This window comes from Apteryx rowi, unplaced genomic scaffold (genome assembly GCF_003343035.1).
Source record: "Apteryx rowi isolate R43461 unplaced genomic scaffold, aptRow1 scaffold_674, whole genome shotgun sequence".
In the NCBI taxonomy this organism is placed as follows: Eukaryota; Metazoa; Chordata; class Aves; order Apterygiformes; family Apterygidae; genus Apteryx; species Apteryx rowi.
The window spans coordinates 126,368-150,074 of NW_020450954.1; the positions used below are offsets into that span (position 1 = coordinate 126,368).

Genomic DNA, 23,707 nt, shown 5'->3' on the forward strand with positions numbered 1-23,707 from the left:
AGCAGAATTTTGCAGTTTGTGAATATCTGTTATTGGCAATATATTTAAGACGAATATTTAAAATCAGGTCCTACAGAATTTTTTCCATAAACAAAAATCGTATATGTTACTGATTCTTGTACATTCTCTATTAATTCTGGGTGCATATAATTAAGTATCTTGGCTATTTTATTTTGTAAGAGTGTTATTATTACTATTTATTATATTTAGCAGCAGTATCTACAAATTCCAACTGGGAATTAACACTCCATTGTATTAAACCTGTTCAAACAATTAGCTCAAAGCCTGTTTATGTTTCAGGGTACTCATAATTTAGAATGGGGTGTGGAAAGGAAAAGAATTGGCAGAGGAAATTTGAAGTACACTCATTAAAAATATTAACACCAATAGTTATATGGTCAGGCCTAGCTAGTTCCTCATACTTGCTAAGGAACAACAGGGAATAATTAACAACCCTCATACCCTAAATTAATATACTAATTAAATGGTGTTTATTAAAAGCCTGATTATGCATTTCTTCCTTATCAAAAATTCCCAGTGAAAGCATGTACGTCTGAATGTTTAAGGAAGATCTTTACCATAGAAATTCATTAAAGGAAAGAAAAAGGAATTTTCATCTCTCTGTCTCTGAACACTTTGAGATTCAAAAAGTTTCAGAGAAGGAGGAGATTTGGTATTGTTCTAAGTCAATTCACTCTGGCTAAGGAAATGACGAGAAGGAAACTATTTCTCCATCTCAGGAACCATGTGGTGTTCCAAGATAAGGCAAACGCTAATTTGAGTCCACAAGCAGGAAATGTGATACGTCCATTTCCTTTCAGGCAAACAAAACAGTCCCCCGGCAGCACAAAAGCATTGCTTCTACGGCTAAATCTCAAACATTCAGAAACCCATTGCTCCACTGTGGACATATCATTTTCTATTTTTCATTTGGATGTTATGGATAAAAACAGTACTTACTCTCCAATCACATGGCCACCAAAGTTTTGGGGTAAGAATTTTGTTTCTTTTTCTAAAGAATGCCATTAATGTGAACACTGAGATTAGCTGCTAATTGCCTTAAAAATTACGTCTGAAAAATTTCAAGACTTATATTGTAAACAAAAAGTAATGAAAAGATTACTTCAGTATTTCTTGAAGTTGAAAAGGTTGTTTTCCAAATGTTTCTCTGGCAAAGTTTTATCATGATTTTTAGCTAATCAAAATAGCAGGAACCCTGAGGACAGAACTGATTGTTTGACAAAGTCAATTACTGAAGTCAGTGAAAAGGTGTCTATTGACTTCAGTATGTTTCAGATCATGTACATAATCTCAGTCATTTAATGGATGTACTTACATGGCAGACATTATTTGTTTCATCTTCTGATGAAAAAGAGATAGTAAAAAATAAAGGTGCTGGGTGCTGCAACCTTTGGAATAAACTTGTATTCTTTCAGAATGCAAAATGATTAGTAATTTGTTGTGGTGTCTCACAATCAGCTTTTCCTTACTTTTTCCTCAAAGTGCATTTTGATCATCACCCATTAAGGCCATTTTTCTTCACCTAAACCTGGGGGTGGTTCATTAACCAAAATGTAGAGAGTGTGGGGTGGAAGTATATATAACACTGAAATTCATTGGAAGTAATTAGATTCAATGACTTGATCCTAAAAGATTCTGTGGAACAGCTGTGGAGACCCTTTCTCTCCAAAAGGTTCTATCACTTGATATATTTAGCATTATATGTGTATCATATGCTCTGTTTTTGGCTATTTTGTTATTGTCATTGAGGAATGACCCCTTCAAGAATCTGTGTACTATCTAAAGCTAAAAAATAATATGCACTAGCAAAATAGGACTTTTTGTTGCATAGAAGTGCTCTGGGAAAAGAGTTGAAAATAACTATACAAGAAGACTTAAAGAAGTTCCTTCATTTCCTTAGTATAAGCAGCAAGAGTCTGTCGAAAGCGAGCCACATGTTTCCTGCATTGACACATATATTTTCCTACTGGGAAACCATGAGCAACTCGCTTCACTTCTGTATCTTGGGCTAGAAAGTGGGATAATGATACTGGACATCTTTGAGTAATACTTAGAGATTAACTGAGGAAAAAATACTGTTATTAGTGTTTCAGGGTATGTGCTCTTATTGTCTAGAGGCTGTCTGGTGGACTCTGAAGCAGAAATTACTATCATTTTTGTAGGGTGAAACTACATATAATTCTAAACTGGCTCTTTCAGAACAAAAATGAAAAAGTGCTTTCATAAATATACTTTAAGAATCCTTATGTAAAAGGCACTGCCTCTTGTTAATGCAGATTTGATTTTTTTCTGAGATAAATAATTCTTTCACTGTCATGGAAAAATTCAGAAGAATGGCAAGATTATGTGCAGCTCTAGGAATTCATTAACCGCACTGCTCAGGCGGCGGGCAAGGTGTGCTCCATCTTCATGAAGAGTCAAAAAAAGTACCCAAGATATACTTAAGAAGTGGTCATTTTATTTCCATAGCATATTGCATGCAACTGGCTCCATTGGTGTGGTTGTTACCTTGTTATTCCATCTAAGGTACTTCTCTGGGTGTGCCAAGACCTTGCCTTTTGAAATCAATAGCTGTATTTGACAGCACAGGGCAGAATATGTGTGAGCTGTCGTATTGCTGAAAGGGCCAATGTTACCTCCTACCAGCACTGCCTGCCTGACTTGCCGGGGAATGATACTGTACACAGCCATGACCACCTCCCATTTGCTTGCACTCTAACAGTAGATCAACCTCACAGCTCAGGTTTTTGTGAAGAGCTTGCTTGGTCCTGGGAAGCAGAGATGCCTCTGGTTTTTCTTATTTTTCTGATAGATTTTAGAAGAGCTAATAGCATTTCTTCTTCCTTCCCTCCAGATGTATCATATATGGTAGACTAGGGAGGGGGCATCACATAGTCCATCATACAGTCAGTATCAGAAGACACTGCTATTTTTTTTTCAATCTGCATAAAATCACTGTGAAATATCAGAAGATGAAATATCAGTTATAGCAGTAGAAAAGTATTTTTTGATGTCCCTGGAAATACATGAACTGAAGTAGAAATAAAGCTACATGATAATAGATGTCAATAAAATGTAGTTCTTTATTAAATGAGAATGCAATATTTGAAACTGATTTTTTAGGAAACCAATTTTTCAGGATACAGTTTACAGTCTGTTTCACTGTTTTTCTAAGCCAGCCACTATGTAGCATTGTGAGTTTGAATACCTTACAAAGATCCAGATCCTTTTCTACGTGTGTGTGGCTTCTCAGTGGCTCCAAGGACACAGCCAATGTATACATTTCAGCATGCGTGTAAAGGTTTGCTGATCAGGCACTGACTTTGTGAGAAAAAAATAAATGCTGTAAAAATTGTTAGAATAACTATTCATAATTATATTTAATCTCATAATTTTATAAACTATCTATTGCCTAAGAGCTGTTTCTCTCCTCTGGAAAATATGCAGGCATCCTGTTTTCTAAAACTGACCAGTTTCCAATGGTAACTTAACACAATAGGATCTTAAAAGTGATTCTAAGAATTTTAAAACAATGAACAAACTAAACTGCCTTATTATTTATGTGTGAGCCTACATAATTCTTTTTACAACTACTCCAGGCCAGAGTATGATATTAGAAGTTCACATGAATAAAGCTGTGTAGATAAAAACAACATATACACACAACTCGATTTATGTCATGCTGTGTGAATTGCCTAAGTGGTTCAAATTCTCTCTCTGTTCATGCCAAGACCTTAACAAAGCAAATAAATTAGCATACTGTTTTGCAGGCTCAGTGTAGAGTCACAGACAAGGCCTGGAGAATTAATAACTCTCATTCTTAGTTGCAGATCTTGCAAGACAATGAGCTGATGCTGTACCTTGTCCTAATTCTTCTTTTGAATTCAGGTTTCACTGTTGTCATTCTGCAGTCTTTCTAAAATGTTACATTCTGCAGCAAAACTGAAACAGTAGAAGCAAAACAGTAGTTTCATTAGTCTAACATCAGTTCTGGGGTAAAAAATAAAAAGGGAATGTTAACCTCCTCTTCTAGCTTAAATTTGTGAGTTTCATGATAGAGCTCCTGCCTCTGTCAGCAAATATCCTCTGTGTAATGTGTAATGAACAGCAAAGAAGACATCCCTGAGCTTACCCCAGAGGTTGTTGTGGTCCCTGGAAATCTGGTTCTTGTTTTGGTAATAATAACAGTTCCCTATGAAAGACGTATTAGGAGATTCTTTTCAGATGCACATGCCTTATTCAGACAAGCTAGCTGAACTAATGTGAGGACCCAGGAGCTCATCTATTTTACGTGCCGGCTTTTCTAAAGAGGCATAATCTCTGCTAACCCCTATTTTGCAATGGGAATTCATAAGATGGTCCTTTGGCAGAGGCAGGAGGAGTAGCATCAAAAGTCCATCTCTGCTAGACTTCAGCACTCCTGGTGTCACATAGGCCTATAGACAGAGAGTCTGCATTAGTTTTTTTATTGGTGGTTTCAAGGGGAGTTTTTGTCTGGTTAGGAGTTTAGTGAGAAATTCAGGGTTTGGTACCCATCCATCAACTACTGATCTCATTTTTTACTGTTTTAATATAGTCTTTTTTTGAGTTCATTTTGATTTGTAAATTAGCAGTGGAAACAAAGATGTTTCCATTTTAACCAGGAGTGCATTTCTTGTAATTCCTAAAAGCATTTTCGGTCACACACAATTAAATACAATAAATGGCTTTGAGACAATCCTATTCCTGTAGTGTAGATGGTAATATACTTTCAAATCAGGAAATTTAATTTAAATAGTACATGAGATCAATATGACAACAGCAGAGAGAACAAGTGTAAGCAGATATTAATCAACACAAACTTGGATCCCTACACCGTCCTTCAGTCTAGTTTTACTCAAGTACCTATTTAAAAAATGTAACAGAACAATTTAATAGCTTAAAAACATTGAGTAGCATTTTTTTTTCTTGAGTCAGAATCCAGGGTGTTACTTGCCCAATGTATGGAAACAATGCCATGTATCAGCTGGCTTCCAGCATTTTAAGATGGATAATTGTCTGGCATTGGTGATTTGAGTACTATCACTTAACTTTTATAAGCCACAAATATCTCAAGGTTTATAAATAAAATGCCAAATTTCACCTTGTCTTTCTCTTAACCCTGGTCCTTTCCATTGTTAAAGGTGTATGTTTGCTTGAAAGAAGTCAATTTTCTGCTGGAAAAGATGGGCTTTAGGTATGAGCATATTCTAATGCCAGATGCTGTGTTGTGGGGTCATGTTACCTGTCTAGCAATCATGGTGGTTAAGGACTTCACATCATTCTCTTACTTTATGAACTGAAATACTACTTGTGAAGGGCAGCACTGACATGAGTTGTGATAGAGCTCTCTAATACAGGAAAGCCCAACCTCGGCAGCTATGGGATTCGATCCCTATTCTGGGATCCTTTCCCAGGTTGTAGTGGTGCCAGAGTAGAAGCAGCAGCGGCAAATCTAGTCCAGTTCTCTGCAAATGCGAAAAGAAGCATTCGGCTAGTTGTGTGGTGACCAGATTAAGCCTATTGGCTTCCACTCTACTATGCCAGTGCATTTCCCGTGCACCCTCTGGGTGGTGCCCTTGCTCCCTTTCCTCCAGTCCACACATGTTCATACTATTTCCTTTATACCCCTCCAGTCTATCCTTACCAGCACTAAATAAAGACTCCAGAGCTGCCTCCACTGCCCTGCTAGACCTGTGGACATACAAAAGCTAGACCCCGAGGCCGCACGTGGAGCACTTTATAGCAGATATGGTAGCTTCAACCAGATCATTCTTTTCCCTAGTTTGTTGTTTGGAAGTGACCCCTGGTATAAACTGGAGAATCCCAGAAGGGCCTTTATTGTGGTAGACTGGGGATTGCTAATAAAGCAGCAGACTTCAGTAAAATGAGGATACAATTACTTTGCAGGCAGATAGGAGGGAGTGAAGGTATGACATAAGAGCTCTTACAGATGCTTTACATCACTGCACATTCTTTTTCTAGTAGAGACAACCTTCAGGGTTAGGGTGTTTTTGCACTGCTGAAGTGGAACCAAGAAGGTACTACAAAATCAGGACCTTGGAATTCTGGTGCAGTATCACCCTCAAGGCTGTATTTCCTGAATTGCTATTTTTCTTCTCCCCTCCCCTTCCATTTCCTTTTCTCTTCTTTTCACAATTCCACCCTAGAATGCAATGGTATTTTAATTAGTGGACAGCAGCCAAAACAGAGGAAGGCGATTGGAGACAGGCTCTTAACTGCATCAGGTGGAAACTTTTCTTGTAGTTGTTTTCTTTTTTGTCACTTCTCTATGTTTAGGAAAATCCCAGTGATCATTACAGTGCAAATACTTGGAAGCTTATCACACATCATAAGGAGCTCATGGCATAAGGAATAAATGTCATCACAGGAGATATAATATCTTTCTATAGTCTTTGGACTAGATAGCTGACACCTGCATAAGTGATAGGATGTGAAGAAGTGAGATTCTTTCCTTTGAAAGCACTCTTCTGGAGTCAGACAACTGCAGACATTATAGGTTCCTGTTGTTGGAAGCAGCCCCAGCAGGAGAACAGAGAGAGGAAGAGACAAAATGCTTTTTTGCAGCCAAATGATGCAGTCATGCTCTAGTTTTGTCAGTGCTTATCCAAAGTAGTAGGACATTGTCCTTTTCAGGAGACAGAAACTAAATATGGGGATAGAGACTCTTAGTGTGCAAATATGAATATTGTCATGACCCAGAATAATAACCACACTGTATTTCTAATGACTAAGTGAGCTGTTCTTCTTTCATGGTACAACAGGGGACACAAGAATGAAAATTATATTCCAGTGATAAATGACTTTGTCAATTCTGAATTTCTTTAACCTCCTTGCCTTTTTGCATTTAGTTAAGACAATAGGTAAAAATAGATAAAATTACCCCAAAAGAAACAAATTAGAAATGAGCCAAATTCATCAATAGAGGGTGAGTAAGAGGGAATGGAGCAGAATGGTCCCAATATATGTTTTCAGAGGAAGGGAAGATCCATATTGGCTTAGTGAAGTCAAACATATCTGAAAGAATATATCTGAGTTCTTTGATCAGGAATTTGTACTAAAACTTCCCTCATGTTACAGGCTGTAATATATGAAAGACAGTCTTCACACTGCCTCTGCAGTATCTGCCCCATCTGGCAGACACTGGCTATGTCCACACAGACATCTTTCCTGCTCCAGCTTCCCAGAGATTGTTATCACACGCTGCCTTAACAAGTCTTTTGTTTGCTTAAAACTTGAGTTTCAGAGCCTGGCTTTTGGCTCATCAGGAATACTGAGCCATCACTCAGGGCTTGCATCTCAGGGTTTCAGCTCATGATGTGCTAGAGTCGAGGGCTCAAATCCTGAGCAGACTTCTGTCCCCATCATAATGGAGTTAATACGAGAGTAAGTCATATGTGAACCAACCTTCTGTCCAGCTCTCCCACCTATCCTTCCCAAACAGATAAATGGCTCAGACTTTCAGATTTGTTATTACAGATTTTCCAGAGCCCTGCTGGTCGCTTATTACTTGCCTAACTTTCCATCTATTGACTAAATGGAAAGTTTTCTACTTGTCTCCTTATTCAAGCCAGAGCCTTAGAAAAGCAAAAGTTGTTCACCTCCAAAGCTGTCTTTTTATAGACATATCCTGAAGACTTCTAATAAAAACCAGCAGATTGCCATTCATTTCATAGACAAGAATGTCTACTGAGGGTAGCAAGAATGCTTGTTTTGAAGAATGTGTAATTCAAATGCCCCCTTTGATAGGTTCTAGTATCTGTCAGTGGCCTGTGAACTTCAGTAACTCAGTATAAAAGTAGTCTAACACATCTAATAATAAATGGGAAGGAAGGATGCATTTCCTTTAATTTAGTCAGAAAGCTCTCAGAATTCATTGCATGAAGTGTCTAGGAAACCTGATGGAAAGTTATAGGCTTGGAGATCAGCTGGGCTAATTGGAACATTATTTCTCTTAAATATGTAAGAAATAGTTGTCTGTACTAGAAAATTCCCAGTTGTGTGAATAGTATCATGCATACCATAAGGTATAGTGCAGAAAGAAATAGATTATGCTTATATCCTTTTTTGACAGGCTGGTATGGACAGACCATGTGTTTTGGGCTGCAGGTTTCCACAGTTCTATGAAATAACACAAGCATATCTGGTGGTTTCTAGTGGCTGTGTAAAAGTAATGGTGACATATTGCCTCTTCCCTTTTCTCCTCCAAGAAACCTGCCAACACCAGACAAGATATTTATCAATTTCAAAATGCATTCAGACTTCAAAACAGACTAAAATATACTGATTCTTCCCAAATTCACTGAGAAACTAGAACTGTTTTATTTTCCCATAATCAGCTTGAACTTGGAGCAAAATGCCTGCCCCAGAAGACATTTGTGGAAATAAGCATACTTTTGAGCAGATTTTTACTAGGGGTTTTGGAAGACAAGACAGTTTCTCCATGCTTCAGGTCCCTATTTGAAAAAAATGGAGAAAACTACCCTGCACTGCTTCACAGAAATATTGTGAAGATAAAGACCATGAGGTAAGATGGGACATGGAATCAGACAGACAAGCAGATTCTGTTTTTGCAAATGCTTCCTTGTAAATATGTTGATTTTTTCAAGTACCTTTATCTGAAGAGCAGAAGTACAACACAGATATAAAAGACGACACATTTAAAGAATGCTGTGAAAGATGACAAGCCTTCTGAGGCAATGTTAAGTACCTTATTAAATGTTTCCTTCCTTATCACTAATCTTAAATTCAGTGCACCTTGAAGCTCTTCCTCCAGCTCCTCACTGAAAGGTTATATGATACCACAAATATAATAGGGATATCATACAGTGTACTTAACTGAGATCTCACTTGAATGAGTAACATTTTTCTACCCTGTTAAGCTCTGCACAGGGTAGAAGGATCTTGTACTGTCTACCAGGTCAAGGTCATCAGAGGATCTTCCTGTTTCCAGTCACCTTGACCACAGCATGGGCTGCACTTGGGAAATATAAAGCAGCAGCAGAGCAGCTTGGGATAGTGATTCAAGCAGGACAATCTCCGAGATGCTGCTTTCGTAGGAATAGTGCTAATACTAAGAGAAATGGAAACAAGGGCACGGGTTTAACTGAAAGAAGATGGAAGATAACATGTGATGATGAAGTGCTAGCCATGACAGCATCTGTGTGTGAACATCATCACTTCAGTGGCAGCGCAACAGCAGTGAATGTCATTGCTCTCTAACATGCAGCAGTGTTTTATTTTCTGGCTGACTTTTGGAGGTACTACTCTGTATCAGCTACTAGACTATTATGGTTTTATATAAACTTTATATAAAACTTCAGCAAGTAAATCATTTACTCTCTTCTCAAGGGTCAGACTGATCACACCTGTTCCAATTTGAATATGATTATGTTTATTTTACTACCAGCTAAGTAAAAGATTTGGCAAATATGTGAAGCCTATCACTTCCATTATTCAGTCAAAAAGGATTATATCAATAATGAGTCCTTGCATTCAGGAAGCTAACATATAAATCAATTCCAAGATCTAATGTAAAGGCCTGTCAGAGAGATAAAAGTATATATTAATGAGGGCCCTAATTTTTTCCTTGCGCGTCTTCTGGCAAGCCCAAAGAAAGTATTGCTGTAGCTGGATGAAAGAAACAAACTACATCATGAGGAGAAAAGACCAATCCTATTCTTACATGCTGTCTATTCAGAGCATGATTTTTTCCTTGTGTATAAATTATTCTTTTAATGTGGGTCTGTCATCCTCAGGCTGTGTTGTGTTGCTTCCTAATTACTGCTTCTTCCCTGCTCTTTTTTGTTCATACAGCCATTGATTTATCAAATGCTTAACCATCCTTAGCAGGAAGGACACAGATCTAAGGTAGTAGAAGGGAGAGGCGAAGTTTCTTCAGAGTATTATTTAAATATTAATAAAAAGCACAGTGTATAGCATTTTGGCAGCTACACCTACTATATCGATTGAGTACATGGTGCTGCTTGTTGCCACATGAGCTAGCTGCCAAACGAGTCATGCCTTATTTAGCCGCTGAATCCAGGAATCTCATCTTTAGGAAATGAAGTGTATTTCTTCTTCTAAACAGCACATCAGTGAGTGTGTTGGCATGTGAATGTGTGGGCAGCAGCAGAGACATAAGAAAAAGAACTTGGTGCTGTGCTCTCCCCTTATACAAACTCCATGTAGATGCATGCTCCTCTGCTAGAGTCTAACAGGATTCAGATTCACATGAGATTGTCTCAGCACATTGTGGGTCCGATGATTCTTTCAGTTCTTCTCATTACAAAACCTCTTGGAGGAAAATACTCTGTATTTATGCATAATTTCCCATTTTGCCATTGCAGCTCCCTTAACAGGGGGTCAAAAATCTTTGTGAGTCAAATTAATGGCTGTCAGAGGTGCTGTCTCCATTGTACAGAAGATTGATCTGATGCATGGGCATGGCATGGGACGTCCACACTCATCAAAGAAGAACACAAAATAAAACCAAGACTCATGGCTGACCCATTTGTCTTTGTAAGATTAGCTTCATTTCATAACCCTATCCTTTAGGCTAGAGGTAAAAAAATGGCCCATCAAGAACAATTAGCACTGACTAGTTCATTTTTCCCTGTTTTCCGAAGTAAAAGCTTCACTTCCTATAAGACCTTAATAAAAGGTACTTATTATTGAAAACTATTTATTATACTACTTATTATTGAAAACTATATTATTGATTTTGAAAACTATAGTGTAGCGGTTAGGTTTGCACCAAGCACTCCTTATTCTTCTAATAAATCTTCAGAAACAAAGAAAATGCAAAAGCAAATTCTTAGGCTGCAGTAGAGTTGGTTCCAAAACCATAAATAAATCCCCTTCTGCTTGAAGAGATGGATTATCTTTGATTTTATTGTATTAAAAAACAGGACAATTGTAACTTAAGATTCAACCATTAAATAACATCAACCAAAACTACATCAACAACACAAATATATACAGCTTTATTATGAAATAATGTCTAAGAAATTTTTAGGAAAATAGTTGGAAGGAAAAAGAACAGTCTGTTCAATAAGATGCAAAAACTTCTTAGGGCTCTGGTACATGCCTGCTGAGGCAAAGAGCCAGAGCAGTTTCTACTGCTCAACAGAGGTTTCTGCCTTGCTTCTCTGCCAGAAATTGTGGCCTTTGTGATACAGTTTGCAGAAGAAAATAAATGCTTTGTCTCAGACGCCTGAATTCACAGTCCAGCATCTTAACACACACTTATGGGATATTTGACTATTTAACTGATATCTCTTACTTTTAAACCCCTTGCTTTAAAAATTATTTTCTATTGATGCCATCTTTGTTATCCAAAGTAATGGAAGAATGAGCCCACCGAGTAGATACATGGTCTCTATGGAACGTCAGTAGGTTATACAGCTAGAGTATTAAACGAAGAAAAAGCCTGTTGATGATTCCTTTGATTGAGAAATGCAGGAATCCCTGGGCAAGCAAGGACCTGGACCAGCCCACCTGCCTGGCAGAGCCCTGTGCAAACACAACCTCCCAGGTGCTGCTGGCTTGTGTGGGATAAGCACCAACATCACTGCACACTGAGTCCCCAGCCTGGATCATCTGCCCAGGCTCGTGAAGAGTTGACTGAAAATCCAGATTAGTAATACTCCCACTTTGAAATCATACCAGTGTGTTTCAGCTGGTGGTTTCACAGATTGTTGCAGGTCCTGATTAATTAGCCCACACCAAAATAGATATTCCCATTCGATATAAGGGAAATCTCTGAAACTGATTGATTTATCCATGGTCACATGGGAAACACTGGGAGAAAGAAAGATCAGATTTCTGAACTGCAAGTAAGTAACTGAAGAATACAATACTACCAGATGTGAATATACTTCTGTATTCTCAAAATGACATACTCACTGTAACACTTGTTCCCTGAGGAAGAACAAATGAAGCAAGGGATTTTTTGCATTACTGGATGTAGCTAAGATATTACTGCAGTGAAAGAAGTAGAAAAATCTGCTTTAAATAGAGATCCCCTTTTCTGCTACTTGAATACTAGTTTATTGGTTAGTGAAGACAATATTTAACAAAGTTCACTGATGGCTCCTTTTCCTCCTGTTTTCAATTTTGTACAACTTTCTTCATTTTCACCTAAAAAGGGTCCTAGTTTTAGCAATCTCAAAAAACAATGAGACTATAAATAGAATAACAAATACTATTTTCATTGAAGACTATTTTTGAACTGGCAATACACAAGTTGGAGCTGTCAACAGAATACTCTGTGGCACTATCTCAAGGTAGCACATTTTGGAGTGAAAAGAGACTGTTTTTGAGAAGCCTTACCATTTGGGGCCCTACGTGATTTCTTTCAGCATGGGCCAACACACTATGATGGACAGTATCTGTTTCACTTGTTTGTTCTACATTAATATACAATTATTATTTTTTTAAGGTGAGTAAAAGGGATGGATCTGTGATGGGGAGGTTGCTTCTCTCCTGGGATGCAGCTGAGCAGGGTGTGGGGGGAGAGGGAGAGAGATTGTGCAGCCAAAAGCAAAGAGCAGACACAAAGTCCTGCCTCTGAGGGGACAAAGAGACACTTATAACTGAATGTGCAAAGGTTGCAGCACTTCTGAAAAGCATGGCATTGAAAGCCACTGTTTGAGGGATGCGCTGGGCAGGGGCAAATGTATTTATAACCTTGATTTTATTTCTGTTATGTCTTACCTAGTCACTCTAAGTTTTCTATTTTATAAAATATTCTACTTTATATTGTAATAAAACCTGGGTTTTCAGTGTAAAAGCTTTTTGGACTTTTGTGGGTACTCACAGTAAGGACAAACTCCACCTGAAAGCTCTAGCTGTGTCAGGCTCCTCTCAGACTACAGACAGCAGAGTCGCTGTGGTAGGACTGGGGATGAATTAAAAGTACAGCTTAGCTACAGTCTTCCCACTAACCTGAAAGCCTAGTGTCTTGCTTTAACCCTGTATGTCTTCTGTTTTTCTGAACGCAGCATACTAACTTTGGTATTTCCTGCTATAGGAATCTCCCTTAATTCTTGAGATTCTACTCTAATCACTCATGCTCTTTTCATACTGGAACTGATTTTATTCTCAGGCTCTGTAGAACAGTCTTATCAGTTTAGTAATAACTATAAGATTATGGCATATTGCCCTGTGGCAAATTCTGATTTACTATTTGATTTAAGTTTGTGCAGAGGACATGCAGCTCAGGCCTATGCTCTGGTTTTGTAAGGTTGATAAGAATGCTTTGAGAGAGGATTGCTTGCTGCACATGTGAAAAAGATCAAAATTATATTACTGTTTTTATAATGCATTGGGAATCATAATGAAACCATACAGTGACAAAGTTCCTATCTCTTCACAAAGGAGTCTTTGCTTTGTTTTATATAGTCATGCCAAAGGCATGAAATTAAACATTCTGACATCTCATCTCAGATGTTTCCTTCTGATTATTACAATTACTGTTTATTTATCATTCCAGTAAAAATCAACTGCCAGTAATATCAAGGGAACATTACCAACCCTGAGATGGTTTATAAAATATTGAGATGGCATGTTCCACTTTGGCTTGTTATCACGAGGAATGACGGTACTAGTAAACATAAAGCAAATTTACTCCAAAGAACAGAGATCATTCTGGACTTTACTGTGGGTGGCAAGAAATATGAATTTAAGAACAGACTTAGCCTCGTATTTCACTGTCAGCACAGATATGTGCACAAAACCACAAAATCTGCTTCACTAAGCTTCTGAATATTTCTGTTGTGCCTCAGTGTATATTAATTTCAAAGCCTAGGCAAAATCATAGTCCTACAGTGTTTACATCAGCCTAATTCGGAGTCTTTCTGCGTTTTCAGGTGCTGTTAACTTCTCTGTTATCCTTCTTTCAAATGTTCATTTTTAGATTTTTCTGGCACACCTATTTTTTTACAGTGAAGGTTTTTTATGTATTCTTTCGCGCTCTAGCATAAATTTCCAGCAGGGGGCAATCTTGTTCCTAGGTAGGTGGCTCATTTATGAAGTTAACCCTCTGATGAACAGCTGTCCTCTCTGCATTTCAAATGCAAGATTAATCCAAGGGCACAGACTATAGAATCTTTTTTTCCTTGTCGTTTACTTAATAAATTTTCAGAAGCTTCTAAGAGCCTTTTTTCTTACCTTGTCATCATGGAAAGCCTTAGAAACTGCACAAAATAAGGTCAGTATGGACCTCTAGCTGTCATCTCTTCCACCTTCTTTTTTCCAGACAGGATTAACTATATCACAACAACTCTTGATTGATGCTGTTTCTTAAAATCTTTGATGGGGATTCCACTACCTATCTGGTCTGTCTATTCTAGTTAGAAACATGTCATTATGGTTAGAAACATGCTTTTTAAAGTTTTTATCTGAATTTCCTTTGCTGTGTTTTAAAAACAGTAATTATTAGCTTATATGCAATGGACATAAAAGTCTTATTTGCAGCAACTGTTTATTTATTAGAAGAAGTGGGAAAATTACTCTCAGTTGCTGCAGAAGAGAATCATGCACTAGCATAGTCTGAATAAAACATCTCTATAGCAAGCAGTGTGAATGTGACAATGACATTCCTGACTGCCTAACTACCTTATTTATTTATTATGTTTACTAGTTATCATGTCCTCCACAGGCTGCCCTTCTTTCAGGTTTTTTCATGGGTTCTGTTTTGCAGACCCCACCATCCTTGTCTGTCTGTTTTCTGCACGTAGCAATTACCTGAATCACCTTGTGCTGTAGACTAGCACTCTTACTCTTTTCACAAGTCCTGTGACCTTTCTTAACATTTGCCATGACTAAGATCACAGCTGGCTGATTTTACAAAGCAACTGATTCACCCACCCAACTGAATCATGGGCTGCCTACAAATAATTAATGAGAGGTTGTTTTGATAAAACATTTAGTGACAAAGAGCAGGAAGATAGTAATGTCAGCCCTTGTCAGCTACAGGGAAATTGTTTTCTTCAGACTCAGCATGACAATAGCAGCACAGATGCTGCAAGAGTTGGCTACTGATACCAGCCCCAGCTTTAAACTAAAGTTTTTTTGAAGTTCTCAGAACTGGGATAAAACCTCTAGTAGTTTGACTCACTTCTTTTCCTCTTCTGTGCTAGGAAACAAGGGGGTTCTTCAGAGCTCAAGTCACTCTTCCTTTCCACGCTCCTTCTCGCTGTCTGGGACATGCAAGGAGCAGCAGCAGCAGCCTGTCAGGCTTAGCTATGGGCATTTGCTCCAGTTGTAGGAAGATGTTATGAGTCTTTTGAAACTTTGAGAGAACCTGGCTACTCGTGTCTGGTTTTGCACAAAGTAGAGTGCACTGGTGATTGACATGAATGTCACTTGAAAAGCCACTGAGATTCCTGTATTGCAGTATCTGAACCATTCTTACTAGTCAGGTTATTAGATTTGCCATTTGTATATTAGTGCAATTCATACTTAAATACACTAGCTGGTGCTCTACACTAAGCCGTGCAATGTTCAGGTGGTTTGTATAGTTTTTATACCAGCTTTTCTCATTGAGTTTTCATTTGGGGAAAGAAAATAGGATGAGGTGGAGGCTGAACAGGATTTCTGCATGTCTGAGATCATACCCTCTACCAATTGTCAAAGTTTTCTGGCTTTGGGACAAGGCAGTGTATGTATGTGCACACATGCACATATGTAGGGGGAGGAATGCTAACTTTCTTGAACAACTTTGAGTCACTGACATGTGCCATGGTATAAAGAAAAGAAAATTCACAAAAATGTGAGAAGCAAAGAATTGAAATGGAACTAAATTTAATTTTCTAAAATTCAGATAGAAAATATAAAAATAGCTCTTTCCCACCATACAGCAGAATGGTATGTTCTGGTACTTTTCTAATACAGCTGAAATCAAGCAGCTTGTATGTGATATGTTCTGCATATGAGCTTGGTGGAGTGCACACAGATTAAAGTTTGCATGTCAGGTGCTCAATGCCTCATGCTAGTTTTGGGTGGGCGGAGGAAAAGAGAAAGAACAGTTGCTGAAGAAAAGAATCCTGCAGTAACATAGCATGAACAAAACATCTCTAAAGCAAGCAGAGTGTTTGAATGAAGAGCAATGACGTTCTTGACCAACTAGTTGCTGACTGGACTACTTCTGATAACTTTAAGATAAAATTCCTTAATTATTTCTCCTTTAATAAAGCAGCAATAAAAACGTAACCACTCCAAAACATAAAGCAGATTGTAGTATTTGAGAGTGATGTACTACAAATCAATAGGATGAAACATTTTGGTATCATCTCACCTTGGGGTGTTTTCTACCTCCCTGTGCTTAGCAATAGCATGAGAAGAACAGATGCTTGGAAGGCTAACTGGCTTTCTATTAAAGTTATTATTGGCAAAAGCACAGTTCAAATTCCAGTCATATGTACACAGACTGACTAAATGATGCTTTTCCATGTCTCTTCCCTTTACATCTAATACTTTGCCTTCCTCCCCTGTCCCAGGTTTCTTACTCTGCGAGGCTTTCTCTGAAGCTGCTACTTGCAGGAATATGAAAGGCACTACTGTGGCTTCATGTACATGGCCAACCAAAAAGTTTGCAAATGTATATGTTTGTGAGCATAGGGGGAAGAAAGATCTTGTGCCCACCTTTACTTGACACCTCAGCGATTTTACCATAAGGCTATAGGGAAGACCTAACAATTTCCTGAGTTCAGGGAACAGAATTCTGTCCTGCCCCTTATCCAGCTGGAGCTGAGGACAAGAGGGAGATTCCTTGAGAAAACTCTTACACTTTATTGGAACAAAATCCAGAGTGAAATTCAAATGAATGTTCAATGCAACCATGTGATTTTGAAGTCAAAGGAATGTCTTGCTGTCTTGATGCAGTCATTTCAGAAGTGAAAGCCTTGAGGAAATAAGAGATTGACCTGGGTGTTTCTGCAAGGCAGGATACTCTGTCATAAAAAGGTCATCTATTCTGAGAGGAGTTTGGTTGCTCCAGGGTCTGACATGTCTAGGTAGGGACCATGTTGTTAATTTTTGGTGAGGTGTACTCCAGGGTAATGAAGGGGAGAAAGCAGCTCCTTTCTCAGAAGGCTTATGGATTGATGTAAGCCCTGTTTGGCTGGCTTTGCTACTGGATCCCTAGACTGGCTGGGAAGAACTTGTTTCAGTGGCATAACTACGAAAAGCACCTTATCAGCAGATCTAATGTCTTTACTAATTGCATGTCCAAATTTGGCATGTGTGAATTCTATAGAATGCTAAGGGCTTGCTAGAGGCTATCAGCTTGGTAGGATATGATGCTTCATCTATATAATTTGTGGAATGTTATAAAAGTCTAAGAACACTGTAACAACCAAGAAAAATCTGTGCATAACAAAGGCAATAATTCTCCATATAAACTATCAGTTCTGCCTTTGCTTAATCCTGCATGGAAAAATCAGAAGGGAGTGAATAGAGAGAATTCAGAAGGACTTGCCCAGTCTGGATTGCCCAGCCAGATGTTGGGCTGACAGCCACGTGCTAACTTGGCAGTCAGATCTGTGAGTAGTACCCAGAAATCATGGGTGTTATTGTGAATTCTGAACCTCCAATCTTTTTTGCATGGACACATTTGAAGGATCATAGATAAGAAAGGAAATGTTGCTAAGGTATCCAGTTACTAATCTCACAGCAGGCTTATGTTTTGTTTCCTTATAACCATTTATTTCTGGCTTTGGACCTAGACATCTGTCCTTCTGCACTGTTGCACTTTATCCTTTGCTTCAGCTGGTGTTAGAAGTGAGATTGGATAAAATTCACTGAGATGGGGTACCCCATCTTTTTGGTGGTAGCAGAACCAAATAAAGGAGAATGTGTGAACATCCTGGGAAATGTACACTTCAAAACTTATTTAGGGGACCAGCACTTGAGGAGTTATTGCCAGCATTCCCACCTTATCCCCAACTTTCTTTTTTCTAAAAAACAGAGGACAGAATGACATACACAGCTTTAAGCGAACCATAACATATTATAATGGCTCCTTGGGAGATATTACCTGGCAATATTGCTCTGACTCTTCTGAAAGGCTAGGTCTGCCTTGAAAGTACCCAGAATAAGGAAGTTAAAAACAACTGTGTGAAAGCCAGCTGTTCCCCTCAAAATCCCAGGTGCAGCAAGCCCTGCTCTGTCTTTGATCTTTTTCTCTGTTTTGTAGTATTTTCTCCAATGTACCTCAGGGTTGTGATCACTGAATGTTCTAAGGAGGAAATCAATGGACATAGATTTACAGTTCTTCAATGTAAGTTTTTAGAACTGAATTACATTCAGCGAAATTCATCCTCTGCAGGGAGTCAACAAAAAACAAGTTCAACCTATTAGTGTGCCCCCACAGTTCCCACTGAAGTCAGGGAGAGTCTGGGAATAGAAAGAATAAAGTGCCTGGAACCCATGGATCTACTGATATTACTGTAACAAAAGTCAGAAGTATAAAATGTAGGTCCAAAACAAAATGAGAGCCTATGGGATACCATACGGTAACTGCAATAATCAGTGTAAACCCAGCTGAGTTTCCCCAGGGATTAATTTGACCCTCTATTTTTGCATTCATAAATAGAAATAGAAAAACAAAAGAATTGAAAAAGTTAAAGAAAATGAAGACTTTATCAAAAAGGCTAATTGCCTGTGCTGTATTTGCAGCACAGGGGAACAGCACGCGGGAAGGACTGAAGAGCTGCACTCAATACTTTTGTCAATTCCCTTGTCTGCTTGTAACAGTGTGAAACCCTGATTTGATTGTGCAGGTGGTGAAAATTATGGCTAGAGGGATTCAGGGACAAATCCTTGGCATGGTGCATGGCAACCCCCGAGGCAGGTACACTTGTGCAGCTTGTGGGGCTTCTGCTTATGCTGGAGCCTGCTGAGCCCTGCGGAGAGCCCTTTCTCTACCTTCCCACTGGAGCGGAGAGGGCAAACAGCAACTGGGATGTTGAGTAGCAGCATAAATCCCTGAGTTTGGGGGATTCCCTGGCACTCTCAAAATATAATAATGTAATTTGCATTTCAGTTGCGGTAAAAAATGAATCAGCCTAAGAAGTATGAATCACATAAATAACAATTTTTCATTAAAGGGAAAAAAAGAAGTAACCAGGTAGATAAGGAAGGTAACAATAACTAACTCTTAAAGTGTGATTATACCAATAATCATTTACATCTCTTTTGGAAGGCAATTGTTAGGTTGCGCATGGCTGCTTTCCCCATTCTGCAGTTACCTACACTAAATGTAAGTCCTGCTAGACATCAAGGCCTGACTTTAACTAAGTTAATCTGTTGGTGTATATTGGGGTGCCTCTGCCTACAAGTCGGTCCCGCTGGCTGTGATCTTAGCTGGCCTACACTTCTGTATGCTAACAGAGTTACAAACTGTTGTCTATTGTAATAATACAATTTCCTTTTTAACAAATATGTTTCACAAACATGGCATAGCAGAGACAGAAAAAGCATGTTTCAAGTTGGCCCATGGCTCTATTTCACTCATTCCTCTTTGCTCCACCACTAGTCAACATAGCAACCCTTCTTGTTTTGGGTCCACTGCCTTTTTGAATTTTTAGGGGATCTATAAAGATTTTGCATTCACTTCAGGCTTTAACCACCAGGTTTAAAAATGTACCTCCAAAATTCTTAGAATAGCAATAAAGCTGGGGCTCAGTTGTAGGAGTGACAAGTTTTCTGAGGTAACCGACCTATTCTTAGAAATATATGAGGAAAAATCCTTATTCCTCGACACTGTAAAACCATGTGGGGGAGAAAATGATCCTAGCTGTGCTCTTTTTTTATTTTCAGATCTCTTAATGCTTGAAAGCAGGTATAAAAGAGCTAGAAATTTACACTTTTCTTAATGACAGATTAACCTATCTTCAAATTAGGCATGGGGGATGAAAAATACCTGAGCGACCTAGTATAAATAAAGGCTATATCTGACCAAAATCTTTTATGGTATGGCAATTTACACTAATTACTATGAGGGTTTAAAGTATCTGTCTCTCAGCAGTAAAAGACTGGAACATGTTCTCATGCTACAATAAATACTGTGCTTAAGCCCTTAAGAGACTGGCAAAAGCTATGTCTCAGTTATAGATTAGTCAGCAAACATGTATATAAAGAACACAAATATCTATAAACAGAATGGCAAGCATGCATAAATCCACAAATAATGCACACAGAAGCAAATACTTGGTGGTTTTATATCACAGCTGTGTGGCTCATGGGTGACTGATTCTGGTAGAGGTGAAAGACTTTTCCCTTGCATTGATACAGGCACTGGTATCAAATGCAAGCTACTCTCTAGATGCTTTTGAATTAAGAAAAAGAAAGCACTGTACAGTGAGAATAATCAGTTGTTGTGTTTATGTTGTAAGGTTCATGTTTTGTATGACCTTTCAGTAACATCACAAAGACCTTAAGGTTTGTTCTCTTCTAAGGAGGCTGCCATATTAATTTAATTTGCAGGCATCAAAAACCTTTAGGGCTGATGAAATAACTTTGCTGTGTATTTTTGCTGTATTTCAGAGCAGATAACAATAGCCTTCACGGTGTCCATGGTGGTTGGACTGGTGATTGGAGGGATCATCTGGGCTTTGTTTACTTGCTTGTCCCGTCGCCGAGCTAGTGCCCACATTTCCCAGGGAAGCTCCTCCTCCTACAGCCGCCGGTCCAGACCCCCCTCCCACGGCCACACTGCCGGCAGGACTGGATTTTATCGCAACAGCAGCTGTGAACGTCGGAGCAACCTCAGCCTGGCCAGCCTCACCTTTCAGCGGCAAGCATCCTTGGAGCAAGCCAACTCCTTCCCCCGCAAGTCAAGCTTCCGGGCGTCCACCTTCCACCCCTTCCTGCAGAGTCCTCCCCTCCCAGTGGAAACGAACAGTCAGCTGATCACCCTGACCCCCACAAGTACCACCACAACCCTTGTGGGAAGCAACACCAACAGTTTAAGTCGACCTGAATTCCACTGGTCTAACAACAGCCTCCGCATCTGCCACTCCACGCAAACCCCTCCTCCTGCCTATGAAACTATCATAAAAGCTTTCCCAGACTCCTGAACTAGTTTCTTGCTACAAACACACTCATGAATTTTAAGAGGAACCTCAATCATCTCAAACAATTTTCTGTGCTTGCTGAGGATCTCTGAGAAGTCTCCTGTTGCTGTGACATGTTGCAGAGGGGACATACATTGCTAAGAGGCGGCTAGCACTGATTTTTAGAGCACAGTATCCCGCTGGCCAAGGAATCACCTGTCTTCCGTGCCACCAGCCCCAGTTTACTGATCTGCAATAAACTTATGTATTTATACTACTGTATCTTTAATTATAACCTTTGTATCTTTTAGTTTAGAGGAAACAAAATGCTGCCACGTAAGAAACTGATAATTTCTTGAAGAAACAGATCATGTTAGGAATTACTGATAGATACATTTCTGCGAATTTCACTGTTTGCTTCTTTTTTAATTAAAGAAGTTGTGATTTTATATATTTTCCCAAGGTTGTTAGATTTTCAGTGAATACATCCCATTATCCACATTCTTCCTGTAATCACAGAACAGCTTCTATCTGAGGAACCTTAGAAGCAGACATTGAAGTAGATTTAATGTCACAGACCTGTCGATGGTAGTAGGCATCCTGTTTTGCTGATTGTAGAGGATCTTAAAAGACTCTAGGCCAGGCCTGTTTGTATAACAGTCCCTACAGTATGGGAAAAATGTTGAAGAGGAAAAAGTACAAAATGCATGGTAAAAATTATAAAGATATTTTAGTTTGCAACCAGCAGAACAGGTAGTCTCATTTTAATACCTGATAAGGCTATATGGGAGCAGAATTCCTGATGTTTCATTTTTCTAGTTCTGGTTATCAAGACAAGCAGCATGAATGACAACTATTTTTTAATTGTTTCCTGTTTTGCTGTGGGATTACTCATTTCCTCACTTCAATTTGTATTTTTCAAATTGTACCAATGTTTAATGCTTCCGGGCAAGTTATTCACTGAAATCCTGTGTTTCACTAAATCAAAATTTTAGACAGCTGTGGCTGAATACTAGGATTGTACAATTTTTTGGAATATGAAGAAAAAGAAGGAATATTTAGTTGAGGCTAACATATCTTCTTGACTGTTGTACATGTACATGTACATTATGTCAAGCTAACCCCCGGCTTAGTAGAGACTAATTGCACTGATGTGAGAAGTTAAGGATTTGGAGATAGTGCAGACAAAGAGGGCATGATTTAAGTCTTATTGGATCATTTTCCCATTAAATGTTTTGTGTTCAAATGAAGGGAAAAGAATTTCCACAAGCAGAGGAACAGTCCTATCCGTCGCTTACAAATAAGCTTCTCATTCTTAAAAGGGCTGGCATTTACTAGCTGGAGTACTCCTGATCCTGGGGGCTGCTCCTCTGTGCCTCTGTTCAGAGCCTGAGTCCTCACCTGTACTTGGGCAGGGATAGCGATTCAGCAGCTTTCAAGAACAGGCAAAATGCTTAATATCTTACCTTCCAGGCTTTCAGTGATTTCACAGCATGCATCCCTTTGCAAAGTTCAGCATCCCTCATGTAGCGCTAGTGTTGACCTCTTAACTGTAATCTTCCAGCCTGATATCTTTTCATTTGCAAATATTGCTACAAATATTGAGCTACAAGCATTACTTATTGTAAACTACAAGTACTCCTTATTGTAAAGGCAAACAATTTTTCATTTATCTACTGACAGGCTTTTGCTATTTTATTTTTAGTGTGTAGTGTTTTCCCTTTTAGAAAGATATATGTCATTGCTAAAAGAACAACCATTTACAGAGTTTACAGAGCATTTAATTGCTGACACTATGGGTTCTGGTATACTGAGGACTTGCTGATAAGAGTGTGAAACTGCCTTTTGCTGTAGTAGGCTACAGACCTACAACAATGGGCTTGTGGAGAAAGAAAGTTGTATTATTTCATTCATTAATAATATTTTTTCATTTAGATTTTTATTCAGTTTTGTAAAATTCATTGCATTCATAAGTACTTTCACAGTGTTCTAGCTCTGGAATAGCTGATGCCATTTATTCTGAAATGCCTACAAAATACAGAATCCAAGCCTGCTCACTTTGCTTATTGAATTTGGTGGGCTGTTTGAAGAGACAACTTGGCCTACCATATGTACCAAGCTGGCCAAAAGTGTTTGTTCCTGGACAGTGAAATCATTTTAGAGGAGTAAATTTTACTCCCAGTTTATAAATGCACATTACATTACAGTAGAACTTTCCACAGCATATTATTACTTGTATTATGCTATATTTAGTAAGCAATATAGAAAGGAAAGCTTAAATGTACTGTATTTTTTTCCTCCTGAAATCTGCACTGGATATAAAAAAAAAATTATGTCTCCTAGATTAGGGAGATTAAAAGCACAGATTGTTTGGTGCATAGGTAGTATGGCTGTCAGATACCTAATTAACAGTTTAAACGGTGACTGAAATGAATATTTTGCAAGCACTCTGGAAGCTTCAGAATGTGAAATAAAGTTAAATGTTATAATCTCTATCTCATGCTCTTCCTTAAAGATAAATGCATTGACTTCTATAAGAGACACTTTAAAGGGAAAGATATTATCTTTAAGTATGCAAGCTGATATAG

At 38.6% G+C, this 23,707-nt stretch overlaps 1 protein-coding gene across 1 annotated transcript; it reads left to right on the top strand.

Annotated features, from left to right (window-relative positions):
• Window positions 1-827: 827 nt before the first annotated feature.
• On the top strand, window positions 828-23,614 carry MYCT1 (MYC target 1). The gene is made up of 2 exons (XM_026085797.1): window positions 828-991; window positions 20,611-23,614. Exons 1-2 carry the CDS (start codon window positions 940-942, stop codon window positions 21,141-21,143), a joined length of 585 nt encoding a protein of 194 aa, XP_025941582.1. The 5' UTR covers window positions 828-939; the 3' UTR covers window positions 21,144-23,614.
• The last annotated feature ends 93 nt before the right edge of the window (window positions 23,615-23,707 follow it).